General features: G+C 37.1%; 1 protein-coding gene across 7 annotated transcripts in view; it reads right to left on the reverse strand.

Annotated features, from left to right (window-relative positions):
- The window catches only part of ARMC8 (armadillo repeat containing 8), a 179786-nt gene that overhangs the window by 53409 nt on the left and 109389 nt on the right, over nt 1-16988 (reverse strand). For all 7 annotated transcript variants that reach the window (XM_064277268.1, XM_064277272.1, XM_064277271.1 and 4 more), the window contains one exon: nt 7679-7774. In XM_064277268.1, the coding sequence (XP_064133338.1) occupies nt 7679-7774 (96 nt within the window). The remainder of the gene's footprint in view (nt 1-7678; nt 7775-16988) is intronic.

A 16988-nucleotide genomic window follows, 5' to 3' on the forward strand; every position in this document is an offset into this window, starting at 1 on the left:
TGTTAATGCTCAGCACGGTACCTAGCACACAGTAACCCAACCAACCCATTGCTGTCAAGTTGATTCTGACTCATAGAGACCCTATAGCAACCCTGTGTGGCGTAGGAAAACACTGGTGGCGTAGTGGTGAAGTGCTATGGCTGCTAACCAAAAGGTCGGCAGTTTGAATCCACCAGGCACTCCTTGGAAACTCTATGGGGCAGTCCTACTCTGTCCTATAAAGTTGCTATGAGCACACAAGTAAGGGCTTAGGAAACAGTAGTAGTTATGTTTATGTTAAATTTTGTTTCCCAAACAGATTATCTTTTGATGTTAAGTATTTGAATTACATGATTTTTGCATGCCACTAAATATAGTGCTTTGTACTTAGCAAAGGCTTAATAAATATTCCCTTCATAAATTAACTGGATCTTTATCTCTTCCACATGATGAAAAATCTTATTCAGGCAACTCAATTAACGAGTACACAGAATTCAGTAACATTTCCTACCATAACCCAAAGCAATTTGTCTGGGGTCTGCTACATGCCAAAATCATTCAGACAAAGAAATCAGCTTTGGTAAGGCCCCATTTCTTTCTATAGTCCGGGATATACAGGCAAATAGTAGCCCACCCCCCCCAAAAAAATAGTAAGTGTAGTTTTTCATCACATTGGTTTATGATACTTTCTATTTAACTATGCAGTATTAGTACTGGGTAGGCAAATATTTTCTGTAAAGGGCCAGGCAGTAAATATTTTAGTTTTGTAAGCTATACAATTTCATTTCAACTATTCAACTCTGCCTTTGTAGTGTAAAACAATCATAGACAACACATAAAGAAATTAATATGGCTGTGTTCCAAAAAAACTTTATGGGCACAAATTTGAATTTCATGTACTTCTCACATGCCAGGAAACATTACTCTTCTTTTGATTTTTTCACCTAACCACTAAAAAATGTAAAAACTACCCTTAGCTTACTGGCTACAAAATTATTATAACCAACAGGTGCCCAGTCTCTAGTTTGTCGACCCCTGTGCTAGCATTTTAGTCACAGGAAAGAGAGTAACGACACACCCGATTCTTCATCATAAGCTCAATTTTCTCAAGGTCTACCACTCCACAAATATTCAATCATTCCAAACATTTCATTCACTTCCCGATAGAATGTTTTTCAAAATTCAACAAGTCACTAATTTTCGCTTTATAGATCTAATAATGATATTTTAGTCCATTTTTTGGTTTAAAAAATATGGGTCTCTCAGCTAAGTTTTAAACAAACTAACAAAATAACCAACCTATACTTCATATAAAAAAAAAAACAAACTGGAATTGTAATTTAATGATTTATCCAATTTTAATACCACAAGTAAGAGGTATAACACTCCACTTTATCTCCACTTAGTAAAACTCTGAAAAAAATTTTGTCTATTTTATAAATACCTCTATTACGTATGTAGCATTATCATTCCCAGGTTTGCTTCTTTCAGTGTACTGAAGGCCAAGGGTATCAACACTGTGGACTAGCGGCAAAACCTGGTCTTGTCATGGTTAACTCTTTAAACATACTTACCATCGTGAACAAATGCTGCAGGGTTCATTTAAAATTCTTTGGTAGGTTAGCTTTAAGACGATAACTAACAATATAATCACAGATTAAGGCAATGAATTCTGAATGAATCTGCTACTACATTCAGTAGCAGCGCAAAGTTCTGAAGAGTGCTACTTCTGTGGTATTGTGGAAAACCTTCAAAATATTCAAGGTATTTGTCTTAGAAAGAATTTCTTGCACCTGCCTGATTGTGTGACATGAACACACAATTTTGAAGCTGTACCTTTTAAGTCACAATTTAGAATTACTGAAATTTGCAAAATATTTAAAAGATAAATTCATAGTACAGTTAAACCATTATCAGAAAACCAATTGTAATAAAGTCAAGCTGTAACAAACAAGAAAGATGTTCAAAGCAAAATGTTTGGCAAGTTGCTGAGATAGCAGAAAGATACTAAGAAAAACTGACCTAAATTTACTAATATACTTTAAAATCTTACAGCTTTAAAAATACAGGAAAAAAATTACATTTCTTCAAAATTTGAATATATATATATACTTGGGATTGGTTTCATATGAACGATGACTCTTTGGAGAAATTACAGGCATCCACGGATAGTAATACTTAGCCAAAAAAAAAAAAAAAGGTTATCTAAATAAAATTTGGCCTCCTTTTCTAATATACCAATGTTGCAAGACATGTTTATGATTTCAACTAATTATTGATTTACATTGTATTTTCTATTTAACTTCAACAAAACCAAATAAAATCATATTTGGTGGCTGGGGGGGACATGCTATGACAACAAAAAGTTTTTTAAATTAGTGTTTTAAAACAATCATAAAAGTAAGAAGACCTCTTGTCATTAATGAGATGTTAACTATAGAAAGAGCCTGTGTTTCTGAAATATAAGAATTCATCTACTGGATATGAATAACAATTTTTGAAATTTATAGCATAAAATCACATTCTTCTTCACAAACTGTTCTTATTTATACCCCAACATTGTCCATCTTTTTAAAAAATACATTTGTAAATACACATTCATTTTTAATTTTACAAATGAAGTCATTTAATATACCCTTAATAAATATTTCCATTTATTGAGCACTTACTATGTGACCGGCACCATTAAATACATTTTATCTCCTTCTCACAATAACCCTGTAGTTATAACTTCCTTTGCTAGAAAAAAGAAGGTAGAATACAAATTCTCATTCTTCCTTGTCTTCCTTCTCTCTTTTCTAATTTTCCCCTGCCTATACTTTTCAAAACAAACAAATGTTCAGTTAAAAAAAAAAAAAACCACCTTTAGGTACCTTCTTACATGTCATATAAAACCACTCGATTGATTTTTTTTTCCCCACAAGGAATGAAAACTTAAGATTTTAATTCTTGGAAATATAAAAAAGCACCTAGAAAAGCATTAAAATTACAAAAAAGTATTAAATTATAAATTTCCAAAGTGAATTCGAGGACAGCTACATAAACATAAAAGTGTCCATTTTAACTAGTTCCAAAGAATTCTCTGAGTCCCCAGCAAATTTTTACTGGTCATTATTTACTTTTCTCTAACTTAAAAAAAAAAAAAACTAAGGTATTATTATAAATGCTGAGTTTTAAGGCTATGTCTCCTCGCTTTTTATCTTCACTCCCTGCTTGCTCCCCCCAACCAGTGGCAGTGTTTATACACAGTGAAGGTAGCTCAATCAATCCGTGTAGAATCAAGTTACCGACCTTAAAAATCAGACATTCATTAATTGGGAAGGTAATATTTTAAACAGATGTATATCACTTTACAGAACAGGTTGATTCCTTAAAGTCAGGCTAATTTCTGCAAACCAAATCGTACCTCAGCCCTAGGAGAAAAAATTGGCCCATATTCACACTTGTGCAAGCTATTAATTTTTTTAATCATACATTTAGAAAAGTGCAAATATAATTTTCTAATTAAGAAATAATGGGTCAAAATTATTGCAAAATGAAACAAACAAGTGGCATACCATAAAACATCTTCTCTTTGCTCTATATCCAAGTGAATAGAAGACACGTGCTGGGGACTGCCTGCCTTCTGAAAAATGGGAATTTCCTGCATTTTCTCTATTCTGAGTATAATGAAACTCCTTATCTACATAATTATGATCTACATTCCCTCATTTAAAATCTATTACATAATACAATAATGGGTGCTTAATAATGTCTTTGCAATACAGCTCATTCACCCACTTGTTCATTCATTCGTTTGTTCATTAATTCATTAAAACATTTTTAAGTGCCAACTATGCACCAGGCACTGTTGTAGATGATGGGAATACAGAACTGAACAAAACACAAAAAGTTCCCTGCCCTCACGGAGCTTACATTCTAGTTCCTCAAAAGAGATCTCCAACTAAAACACAAGTATTCAAAATCCAAGAGGAAAGCTTTCTGAAAGGCTCCATCAGTCAGTTGTCCCAGAGGAGCAAAGGCCTACAGTAAGTACTTCATTTGACATTCATAATGCATTACATTTTTATCAAAAATAGGAGGAAACATCCTGGTTAGTTTCTATATTTCCTTGAATTTTAATTCATGCTTTGTTACTTCGAATTTCCCTCTATTTATACTCATTATTTCTGACATATTCTACTATTTCCTTGAAGAGAATAAAAGATAACCCTTTTACAATTTCCAACCTAACAGACTGCTGATCAATAGGTATTAATCAAGTGATGGTCTTCGTGAGAGCAGTTCTTTGTTATAAAAGAATCTGCTTCATAATTACAGGATTGCTTGCCAGTGCTGCTTCGGCATTAACCATAAATTGGGATTTTGACTGGAGATGTAAGGACTTGAATTTGCTGACCTATTTGTTTGGTTCTATTAACTTCCTTCTTTTGTACTGTCCCATTAACTGGACTTACACTTCTCAATCAGGATTAATATGTGGTAAACACTATCGTTAGAGACTACTTTCCCCTAGACAAAGGCTGCAGCTGATTTCGCTTGGCACTGCTCTAAGTGCAGTTACTGCTAATGTGCTCTGGACCCTTTTTTCATCCTGCCCTCGATTCCTGCGTCTGCCTTTAATTTCCCTAATCAAAATCCATCCAAAGTCAAGGTCAATTATCACCGCACATCTAACCTCATTAAGTTTAATATGGCCAGGCCATACTGTTGCCACTCAGTGGTCCTTCATCTTTCCTTGGGCTTCTCCTCTCTCTTCATGTCACTACCAATGGTGATGTTTTCACTCTGACTTGCAGAATTCACTCCACCAGCACTGTCTCCCTTCACTCCAGCTAACAGAGAAGTTAGGAAATCTACAAGTATGCCACAGAGTGATAAAAGATGCAAAGCTAGGAATTACAATATCAGCTTTGCTCTGCACCAAAGGATTCAGAAACATCCAGGCATAAGGAAATCATTTACTCCGTGTATGATTTCTACATTTACATTTCCATAGTTAGTCAACATATATTCATTGAGTGCTTGTTATGTTCCAGGAGCTACTATACAGTTGGTTTCTTTGAATGGGAATACATCAACACTGCTCCAATGCAGGAGTAGTATATCTCTGACCTACAGGCATATCCAGTTGTCAGCTTAATTCTGTCTTGTCCAAAGAGCAGGCAGGTATCAAGAAATGAAAACACAGCAGGCCTTTAAGAGTCTTTGAAAGCAATAAGATGGAGACATAATTCTATGAAGAGAAAAGGCCTGTACATTTCTCCTTTTTGGCTGTATACATCTCTGTCTCTACTTCTTGGCTCTTGTTTTCTCGTCCTCATTCTGCCTCCTTTCCTTAACTGGCCAGAATACAGCACTGGAATATAGGTATATTATTTACTGTACTTATTGAATTATGTTCCCACTTTCAATTTAAAAGGCAGACCAACTGAACATTTCAAACAAACAAAAAAGCCTTTTGTTGCTTGTAGGGCAAGCGGGGGGTGGGGGGGGGCAGGATTTGAGGTTATAAGAGTAGGTCTATATTCCCTGAAATTTCTTTCAGAGAATCTCCAGCTTAAATGAAATTCCATTTTGGCAAGCACAGATACTACATTAAGAGTAAAACGATAATAACCATTGTACTTCAAAAATCTATACAAAAAAGGAATACAATCAAAGTTCATAAGGCACAAGTATAAAATGTAAATAAATATTTCATGGAGAAAATAAATAAAAATCTATCCAAATTATTTCAACCAAAAAATGGGTTAGAAATAAATGCATTTAAAGCAAAAGAGTTATCATTCATCATTTTTATACACTAAAAATAAGAATTCTTCATTCCTAAGAACAGTCTCCGAGTGAATTTCATCACAAAATTACTTTATATTTTCCATTTTACAATTTCTCTTCAGTAGTTACTATGAACTATGAATTAATCAGTTTCCCAGAAATTACATATCTCCCTAAAAATGCTACATAATCCCCATTAAATAAGAATGTCACAATATCTTTTCTTCACCACACGAAAAACTATAATAATTATAACTTTTTCTTTATTTGTCATATTTCTACAGAAATGACCAGAGCTAGCCTTACCAGAAAATTATACACATAAATACAAAAGTTCCAATAAACTACTGATCAGACTGTTATGTTGCAAGTATGACTAGAACATGGTATCACAAATTAAGCCATTAAATCCAAAACAATAGTTTATTAACAAAAAAGTACAAAGAAGTACAAACGGACATCCTATTTCCCCCCATTATGGCCATCTATCTATCTCCCTTTTAATTCCTGACATGACCTTTGGAAGCTATAAGAATGGATAAAATTTTTCTGTTTCCAACAGGCCCTAATAACTATCCAGGAACAACCTAGCATATATTTAAGTTATACAGTTCGTGTCAATTAAAAAAATTTTTTTCTATATGAGTTGTCATAAAAGCCACTTCCCTTGCAATACACCATGTACCTAAAATGAATGAAACATACCAGCATCAACACCCATAAATCATGTTTAGATGTCACTGTGTGTTTGCCTTGAAGTAACAGTTTACTAACGAGTTTAAAAGTGTCAAAAATGATTTTTATAGACATTTACAAAAATCACTTCAAGTCAAAAACATCTTGTTAACTAAACTAAATTGAGGTACATGGAGAAAATTCGGCTTGTTCTGCTTTTTGCACTGATTATAAATCAAAGCTAATCATACATTTAAACTTACTGCTATCCAAAAATGGTTCCTTTTCAATTTCTAATTTCAACAAACCTAAGGTTGTTCAGTACTCTCTCTACAGGCCTGAAGTACTTCCCTGAGTCATGGTAAACACTCAATACTTTGTGATTATCTCACAGTGCTCCTTGAAATACCAATGAAGATGGGGCGATTTAGTAAACTCTCATGTTCAGTAAGTAATGCCTAATTTGCTATTTTTGTTATTACTCATCAAGACAGAACATGTGGTTTTGCTCATTGATGGTTCTAAAAGCCTTGTGTAGAATTTATTTATTTATTTTGAGTAGTGAGCTCCAGCCATTTGGTCTGTATAGGGAGCTAGGTCAGAGGTTGCCATTCATTTTATTCCTTGCCTAGAACTATTCTAATAAACGAATTTGGTGTTGGATTAGGCTAAACAACGTAAGAATGCTATACCAGTGAACACTCTTGGGGAGCTGGAAAATTCAGATGACCACTCACTAAACATAAAATCATCATTCCACAAATATTTTATTCAATTATACTTGCACAGTAGCAAAAAAATCAAAACAGAACCAAGCCACATATCAAAGAACAATATACAATAAAAATTTGTATTTTTCAATGGCATTGGAAAGAAAGTATTTCCATAAATAACATTTACAATTCTACTATTAGGTCTTTCAAGGTGTCTGAAGCTTCACAGTGCTAGAATTGATTTTTATGAGAACACATGCAAAAAATGTGCAACATAATCCATATTAATGACACAAAAAGCACACCAGTTATTTGTCATTCCAGCACGGCCATGCCACTCTATGGTTCTAAAAACAAACAAACAGCCCCCCAAATCCAGGTCCCATTCATTCTTCAATTATGCCTTTAGTCACTCTGCTTTATTATATTCAAACAGTCACTGTTAGTGCTGCTCTTCACCACGACTTTCAGGTTGACGTCACTCCCTGCCTGCTGGCTGTCAGGACTGGGGGACGCCCCTCTCCCAGACTCACCTTCTTCCGGATGTCTTCATCGTTTGCTCCTAGAGAGGCATAGAGCTTGAATGCGGCCTGGCGGAGTTCATGAGCATGTTTTAAGTCATGATCAAGCTACAGAAGGGGAAAAAAGATATGTTCCAACTCAGGCCACAAATTAAATTTTCAATAAAACATATCAAGTAGAGCTGAAGAAAAAATTAACAACTATTAATACATTTACTGCTGTAACTGAATTTCCCAGTTATTTATGGGCTCTGTATACACATGACCACGGCTTGGCTATGTTTGTGTCAGCATGACCTGAAATGCATACAGTCTGCTTCTATCTAAAAGTTCACACTCTAACACTTGACACTGATACATGAAAAACCTTTGTAAGCCTTCAATCCCAAAACTTCATTGTTCTTAGGTGGTAGTTTTACTTGGGTTGATGTTTAATTGCAGCAGCTCTTTGGAATGCTCTCCTCAAGAGGAAAGCACTCCCAGGCCTTTCTAGCCCGAAAACACAGCTGGTAACTTGAGTGCTGCTGCAACAATGTCCTTAGGAGGTTTTCCCTAATATTCTTAAACATTAAAAAACTTTGTAGCGCAGCTAAGAAAACACTTTGCCAACAATCTGTATCACAAGAAATATTAAAGGAGTGAAAGCAGAAGGAAAATATTAATATGTGAAAGCTTGGCTTGGCACGAAAGAATGAAGAACAATGGTAATGGTAAATATGCGATAAATATAAGATACTTTTCTTATTATTGTAGTCTATTTAAAAGATAATTGAATGTTTAAAGTAAAAAAAGTAACAAAGTATCATGCTATTCAGAAGATATGCAGAAGTAAAATGTATGACAAAAACAGCACCAAAGACAGGAACAGGAAGTATATTGTCTTAAGGTTCTCATTATGTCTAAACTGGTATAATGCTACTTGACAGTAGGATGTGAAAACTGCAAATTATAAACCTGAGAGCAAACACTAAAAACTTAAAACAAAGTTTAACTTAGAAGTCAATCCAAAAACCAAACCCATTGCCATCGAGTTGATTCCAACTCACAGCGACCCTATAGGACAGAGCAGAACTGTCCCATAGGGTTTCCAAGGTCATAAATCTTTACAGACACAGGCTTTCTTTCTCCTGCAGAGCGGCTGGTAGCTCTGAACCACCAACCTTTCAGTTAGCAGTTGAGTGATTAAGCACTGTGACACCAGGGCTCCTTAATAAGCCAATAGTAGAGATAAAACACAATCATAAAAAATACAAAATACAGTTTCTGTCAATGGTGGTAAAATTACTTGGAAAGGGATAATGTGGTAATCCCTACATATTCACACAGTAATAATGGTGATGGTTGCACAGCATGAGGAACACGGTCAACGTCACTGACTGCATATATGAAAATTGCTGAACTGGCAAATGTTTGTTATATATATTTTTACCACAATGAATAAGTTTTTCAAAAATACAAATAATTATAAAAAGAAAAGGTGGGACAAATGAAAAACGACAGATTCCACCCAAAAGATATCAATCATCACATTAAATGTAAATTGCCTAAAAAAAAAAAAACAAAACCCAAGCCCGTTGCCACTGAGTTGGTTTTGACTCATAACGACCCTGTAGGACAGAGCAGAACTGCCCCATAAGGTTTCCAAGCAGCTAAGGAAGGGTGGCAGATTTGTGACATTTGATACTGCCCTGCCCATTAAGCTCATTGAACCCCACATCAGGGGCCTGAGGACTGGTGGGTCCACCTACTCCATGTAGCAACCCATTGACAGGGGTCTGAGAATTAGTGGTGCCTCCCAGTTGTTAAAGCCAACAGCACTGGGTCCCCAAAGTCTCGCTACAAAGCCTACCCATCTACGCACTCTAAGGAACAGGGACATGCCTTCGACCTAGGCACTCAGGGGCAGTTGTAAGCCCCTTAACTGGCTTAGAACATAACCCCCTACTGCAGCCAGATACCTGTGCCTACCAGAATCACGCCAACGTAGTCCTGCCCATCTGGGACTGTAGGTAAGAGCCTGTAACCACACACTTGGTGACTGACAACCTGGACACCTGAGCTGAATACATACAAGAAAAGTTAACAGACCCCAGGCTCAAATACCTAATAGCAGCTCTAACCACCCGATGATAGGACGTGAGAGCTTCAAACATGCCAATAATCAAAATAGCTCACGCGACCAACCTATTTGGGCATATCAAAACAAAACAAAAAGGTAGGACACAGTAAGCAAACATAAAATAAATAAATAACTTATTGACGGTTTGGAGACAACAGTCAATATCAAGTCATATAAAGAGGCAGATTATGATGGCTTCAGAAAGTGACCAAAACAAAGACCCAAGAGACCACCTGGAGGAAGAAAAGTTCCCAGAATTACTGGAGGTAGAATTCAAAAGATTAACATACAGAGCTCTACAAGAGATCAGGCAAAATGCAGACCAAGCCAAGGAAGACACATACAAAGCAACAGAGAAACTTAAGAAGGTTATACAACAGCATAATGACAAATTTAAAGTGCTGCAAGAATCCATACAGAGACAGCAAACAGAAATCCAAAAGATTATCAATAAAATTTCACAATTAGACAACTCAATAAAGTCAAAGTCAGAATTAGTGAGACTAAAGATAAACGATGTGACACCAATTTATCGGAGGAAAAATCAGATAAAATAATTAAAAAAAATGAAGAAACCCTAAGAATTATGTGGGAATCTATAAAGAGAAATAACCTACAAGTGATTGGAGTACAGGAACAGGAAGGGATAACAGAAAATACAAAGAGAATTGTTGAAGATTTGTTGGCAGAAAACTTCCCTAACATCACGAAAGACAAAAAGATATCTAAGAAGCTCATCAAACCCCACACAGGGTAGCTTCCAAAAGAAAGTCACCAAGACATATTATAATCAAACTTGCCAAACCAAAGATAAAGAGAGAATTTCAAGAGCAGATAGGGAGAAACGAAGTCACCTACAAAGGACAGTTGATAAGATTATGCTCAGACTACTCAGTAGAAACCATGCAGGCAAGAAGGCAAGGGATGACATATTTGAAGCCTTGAAGGAAAAAAATTGCTAACCAAGAATTATATATCCAGCAAAACTGTCTCCCAAACATGGCAGCAAAATTAAGGCATTTCCAGGTAAACAGAAGTTTAGAAAATTGGTAAAAACCAAACCAAAATTGCAAGAAATACTGAAGGGAGTCATCCGGTTAGGAAATCAATTAACATCAGATAACAACCTGAGACTAGAACACAGGACAGAACAACCAGGTATCAACCTAGATAGAGAAGTCATAACAATAAATCAAAGCTAAAACACTGAAAATAGGGAAACAGGGATGTCAATATGTAAAAGATGAGAACATCAAAAAAAAAAGGGGGGGACTAAATGTCATAGAACTTTCACATGGAGAGGAAGTCAAGGCAATATCAAGAAATAAGGCTGGTTTAAAATTAGAAAAATAAAGGTAAATATTAAGGTAGCCACAAAGGAAACTAAAAACCCTACACATCAAAATAAAAAAACAAGAAAAACATAAACACTCAGCAAATACAAAATCAACAACAATGAAAAACTCCCAACAAAAAAAAGCTCTGGCCCTGGAGACTTCAATGGAGAATTCTACCAAAGTTTCAGAGAAGAGTTAGCACTAGAGCTACTAAAGGTATTTCAGAGCATAGTAAAGGATAGAATACCCCCAAACTCATTCTATGCAGCCAGCATATAACCCTGATACCAAAACCAGGTAAAGACACCACACAAAAAAAAGAAAATTACAGACCAATATTCCTCATGAACATAGACGTAAAAATTCTCAGCAAAATTCTAGCCAATAGAATTCAACAACATATCAAAAAACTAATTCACCATGACAAAGCAGGATTCATACCAGGTATGCAGGGATGGTTCGATATTAGAAAAACAATCAATGTAATCTGTCACATAAATAAAATAAGAACCACATGATCTTATCAACTGATGCAGGAAAGACATTTGACAAAGTCCAACACTCACTCATTACAAAAATTCTCAGCAAAATAGGATTAGAATGGAAACTCCTCAACATAACGAAGGGTATTTATACAAAGCCAACAGCCTACATCATCCTAAATGGAGAGAATCTGAAAGCATTCCCGTTAAGAATGGGAACCAGACAAGGATGCCCTTTATCACCACTCTTATTCAACATTGTGCTGGAGGTCCTAGCCAGAGCAATAAGGCAAGAAGAAAGAAATAAAGGGCATCCAAATTGGTAAAGAAGAAGTAAAAGTATCCCTAAAATATCCCTATTTGCAGATGATACGCTATTATAGACAGAAAACCCCAAAGAATCCACAAGAAAACTACTGGAACTAATAGAAGATTTCAGCAAAGTATCAGAATACAAAATAAACATCTAAAAATCAGTTGAATTCCTCTACACCAACAAACAGAACTTTGAAGAGGAAATCACCAAATCAATACCATTTATAATAGCTCCCAAGAATATCAAATATTTCAGAATAAATCTAATCAGAGATGTAAAAGACTCATACAAAGAAAACTACAAGACACTATTCAAAGAAACCAAAAGAGACCTACATAAGTGGAAAAACATACCTTGCTCATGAATAGAAAGACTCAACATTGTGAAAATGTCAGTTCTACCCAAAGCAATCTACAGATACAGTGCAATTCTGATCCTAATTCCAATGACATTTTTTAATGAGATGGAGCAACAAATCACCAATCCCTTCATACAGAAAGGGAACAGGGACCAGATAAGTAAAGCATTACTTAAGAAGAAGAACAAAGTGGGAGGCTTCATACTACCTGATTTTGGAACTTATTATACTACCACGGTAGTCAGCCTAGTAGTAGTACAACAGATATATAGACCAATGGAAAAGAATTGAGAATCCAGACGTAAATTCATCCACTTATGAGCAGCTGATAATCAACAAGGCCCAAAGTCCATTAATTGGGGAAAAGACTGTCTCTTTAACAAACGGTACTGGTCTAAATGGATATCCATCTATGAAAAAAATGAAACATGGCCCAAACTTCACACCATGCTTTCAGGTGACATCTAGGTCAACTGGCATGACGTTTATCAAGAAAATATTCTGCAAGCGGGGTCTCCCAGCCAACACTGTGTCATAGACAGAAGCACCACACCATCCCTCCACAACAAAGACCTGAAAAGCTAAGCAAAAGACAAAAGTCTTTCCTGGAACCCTTAGTGTCAAATGAAGAGATAAAGAACTCAGCCAAACACCGAATGGAATAAGAAACTGACAGGACTGAGAACGAGGAGAGATAAGTGCCGAGGTTCCTTATCAGCTAACAGAGCACAGATTCAACACCTCGGACTCCTGTCAGAAATTGGCTGACAGGGAGTACCAGAAAGCAGCTTCACGGAGCCCCCAGCAGGAGACAGAGCACCCAGTAACCAGCGATACGTGCTTTCCACTCCCCCACCCTTTCTCTGCTGCTCTACCTCTGAGCTTCCTGGCTGGCTGCAGTGGTTAGGCCGGCCCAGACGTGCACCGTCTGTGCCACTTGGATTCGCCCCACCCACACCGCAGATCAGCGAACAGGTAGTGCGGGAAAGCAGCTTTGCAAAGTTCCCAGGAGTAGACACAGCACCCATTAACAAGTGATATATGCCTTCCTAACTCCCACCCTTTTTCCCCTCCCCCTTCGGCCTCCTCTGCTTCCAGCTGGCGTACTCTCTTGGCCAGAAGGCAGCTGCTTTCACTCCAGGCTGCTTGGATTCATCCCATCCACACTGGCCAGGTCCCTGAGCTGGGGCAGCTTCTTTCCGTCTCTTTTGGTTTCTTCTGTACCTCCCACGACCTCCCCCTCCTTTCTCACGAACACTTGGTTCCGTTTGCCATCTCTGTGTCTTCTTGAAAGGCTGTAAAGCCCCAATCGACTGGGGATCCATTTGCCGAGTCCCTGACACCACACTGGTGGTATACCTGGAGCTTTCTTTTTTTTTTTTTTGCTTGTTTTGTTTTACTTTGCTCTGTATTTTTTATTCTCTTTCTCTTTTCGCATTTGGAAGCCCTTCTAGCCGGGCTACACTGGACTGCCTAGGAGCCACTCCCCCAATCTGAGCAGATGCTTGGGCAGGATCCCTGGGAGCATTTCTCTTTTTCTTTTTTCCTTATGTCTGTTATCATTTCTCAGTTCTTGTCTGTCTATGGAAACCCTGGTGGCATAGTGGTTAAGTTCTATGGCTACTAACCAAAGGGTCTGCAGTTGGAATCTGCCAGGCACTCCTTGGAAACTCTATGGGGCAGTTCTACTCTGTCCTATAGGGTCACTATGAGTCGGAATTGACTCGACAGCACTGGGCTTGGTTTTGGTTTGGTTTTTTGTCTGTCTATGCTTACCTTCTTTTCCTGTCTCCTGAATACCTGATGCTGTGTGACATCTATACCCCCTCTATACTATACAACCTGGGAGACTTCCCCAGTCTTCACAGTCACACTGGTGGGACCCCGGGAGTGCTTTTCTTCTTTTTTATTTTCTTTTCCAAATTTTTCTCTAGTTTATTTTTCTGTTTCCCTTTCTCTCTCTGTTTTATTCTTTCCTCTTTGCTTCTCTCCGTTTCTTGAGTTCTCATCGCTCCACTACGACAGCAAAGTCTCTTTGCACTTTCTCTCTCTCTCTCTCTCTCTCTGTGTTTTCCTTTGTTTGTTTTTGGCTCCTGTTTCTCCCTCCTTTCCCATACCCATGATAGCTCCATACATTACAACCTTCCCCCTCTTTCCTGCCTACCTGCACTGTATGCAAAAGTCACACCTCTGAGCTGCACGGACATGGCCTAGGGGAACCTGCCTGGCACTGATTCTGGCCCGCCCTGTCAGTCCTAGTACGTACCACAAACACCCCATTCCAGCCCCTACCCTTCAGCTGGACCTGCCCTGCTGCACCACAGCTGAGTGACTGGCCCCACCCACTGGACAAGGAGGTGAAAAGTATCGCGACTACAGATGAGCAAACAATAAAGAGCACACAGACCTCCTGCTCAGACATAACCAAATAAAAGAAAAAACAAGGGCAAAACAAACTACAATCAAGAAACGAAGAAAATAACTACTTAATGTCCCGAAAACAGCAGACGATACCAAAACATATAAGAAAACAGGACAAGATGGTTCCTGTAGGCATCCAAAATAAAACACCAGTAGAACCAAAATAAAACACAGTAGAACAAAGGCACTAGAACCATCTGACAGGGAATTCAAATCTCTAATATCCAGAGCTATGCAAGAGTTGAAGGGAAAAGTAGATAAAAATGAGGAAAAAATAGGCAAATTCATGGAGAAGGCAGACAAATTCTTGGAAAATACAGACCAAAAAAATGGAAGAATTCAGGAAAATAATACAGGGACAAAATGCCAAAATAAATTCACAACTAGAAATCATACAAAAACAACAATTAGAAATTCAAAAGATAACCATCAAGATTTCAGAAATGGACAGGGTCATAGAAGAGCCGAAGGGCAGGTTTAAAAGGATGGAAGATATAATCAGTGAAACTGAAGACAAACACTTGGATACAACTCTGTTTGAGGAAAAATCAGAAAAAAGAATGAAGGAAAATGAGGAAACACTGAGAATTATGTGGGACAAAATCAAAAGCAGAAATTTGCAAGTGATCAAAGGTCCAGAAAAGGGAGAGAAAACGGAAAAGACAGAGAGGATCGTTGAAGAATTGCTGACAGAAAAGTTCCCTAAGATCATGAACGATGAAAAGCTAAACATCTAAAAAGCTCAACAAACCACATATAGGACAGACCCCAAAAGAAAAACACCAAGGCATATTATAATTACACTTGCTAAAACCAAAGACAAAGACAAAGTCCTGAGAGCAGCTCAAGAAACACAAGTCACATACAGAAGAGAAACAATAAGACTAAGCTCTGATTATCTGGCAGAAACTATGCAGGCAAGAAGGCAATGGTATGATATATATCAAACCTTGAAAGAAAAACACTGGCAACTACGAATAATATATCCCGCAAAATTTTCATTCAAACAGGATGGTGAAATTATGACATTTCCAGATAAACAGAAATTGAGAGAACATGTAAAAACAAAACCAAACCTACAAGAATATTAAAGGGAGTCCTTTGGTCCGAGAGTAAACAATATCAGACGACAGTTTGAATCTCAGATGCAAGACTGAACCAGCCAGATACCACTGCAGGGAGCGAAGTCTCAAGGACTATTCAAAATCAAAAGAACAGCAACAGGGAACCAGAGAGGTTAATCTGTAAATGAGAGCAATGTCAGAACAATAAAAGAGGGAATACAGTGAAGGTACAGAACTTTCTAATGGAGAGGAACACAAGGCAATACAAAGTAATGACAGGCTGGTATGAACCTAGGAAGATATGGGTAAATTTCAAGGTAACCACAAAGAAAGTTAACAAACCTACTCTTCAAAATAAAGAAGAAAAACAAAGTCTCAATAAAAACAAAATCCACAAAAACGAAAAGTATATCCACAAACAAAAGGAACTCAGCACAGGAGGCTAAGAGGAGCAAAGAAAATGTTAGCACAACAACAAAAAAAAAACACTACAAAATGACAGCAATAAACTTACACCTATCGATAATGACACAGAATGTAAATGGCCTAATGCATCCATAAAGAGACACAAAGTGACAGAGTGGATAAAAAAACAGGATCCATCAAAATGCTGTCTACAAAAGACACACCTTAGAAATAACAATGTAAATTTATTAAAAATCAAAGGATCAAAAAAAATATATCAAGCACATAACTACTTAAAAGGACCAGGAGTGGCAATACTAATCTTACATAAACAGATTTTAAAACAAAATCCACCATAAAAGACAAAGAAGGGCACTATATAATGATTAAAGGGTCAATCCATCACGAAGACTTAACCATAATAAACGTCTGCGCACCCAATGACAGGGCTCCAAAATACATAAAACAAACTCTAACAGCACTGAAAAGACAAACTGACAGTTCCACAATAATAGTAGGACACTTCAACACACCACAGTTGGTAAGGGACAGAACATCTAGACAGAAACTCAAAAAAGATACAGAAGAACTAAAGAGCACAATCAGTCAACTTGGCCTCACAGATACATATAGAAAACTCTGCCCAAGAGCTGAAAGGTACACATTCTTTTCCAACACACATGCAACGTTCTCCAAGACAGGCCACATCTGAGGCCACAGAGGAACCCTCAACAAAATCCAAAACACTGAGATAAAACAAAGTATCTTCTCTGACTACAATGCCATCAAAGTAGAAATTAACAACTGGAAGAGTAAGGGA

Source organism: Loxodonta africana, chromosome 26 (assembly GCF_030014295.1).
Source record: "Loxodonta africana isolate mLoxAfr1 chromosome 26, mLoxAfr1.hap2, whole genome shotgun sequence".
NCBI classification, from domain to species: Eukaryota; Metazoa; Chordata; class Mammalia; order Proboscidea; family Elephantidae; genus Loxodonta; species Loxodonta africana.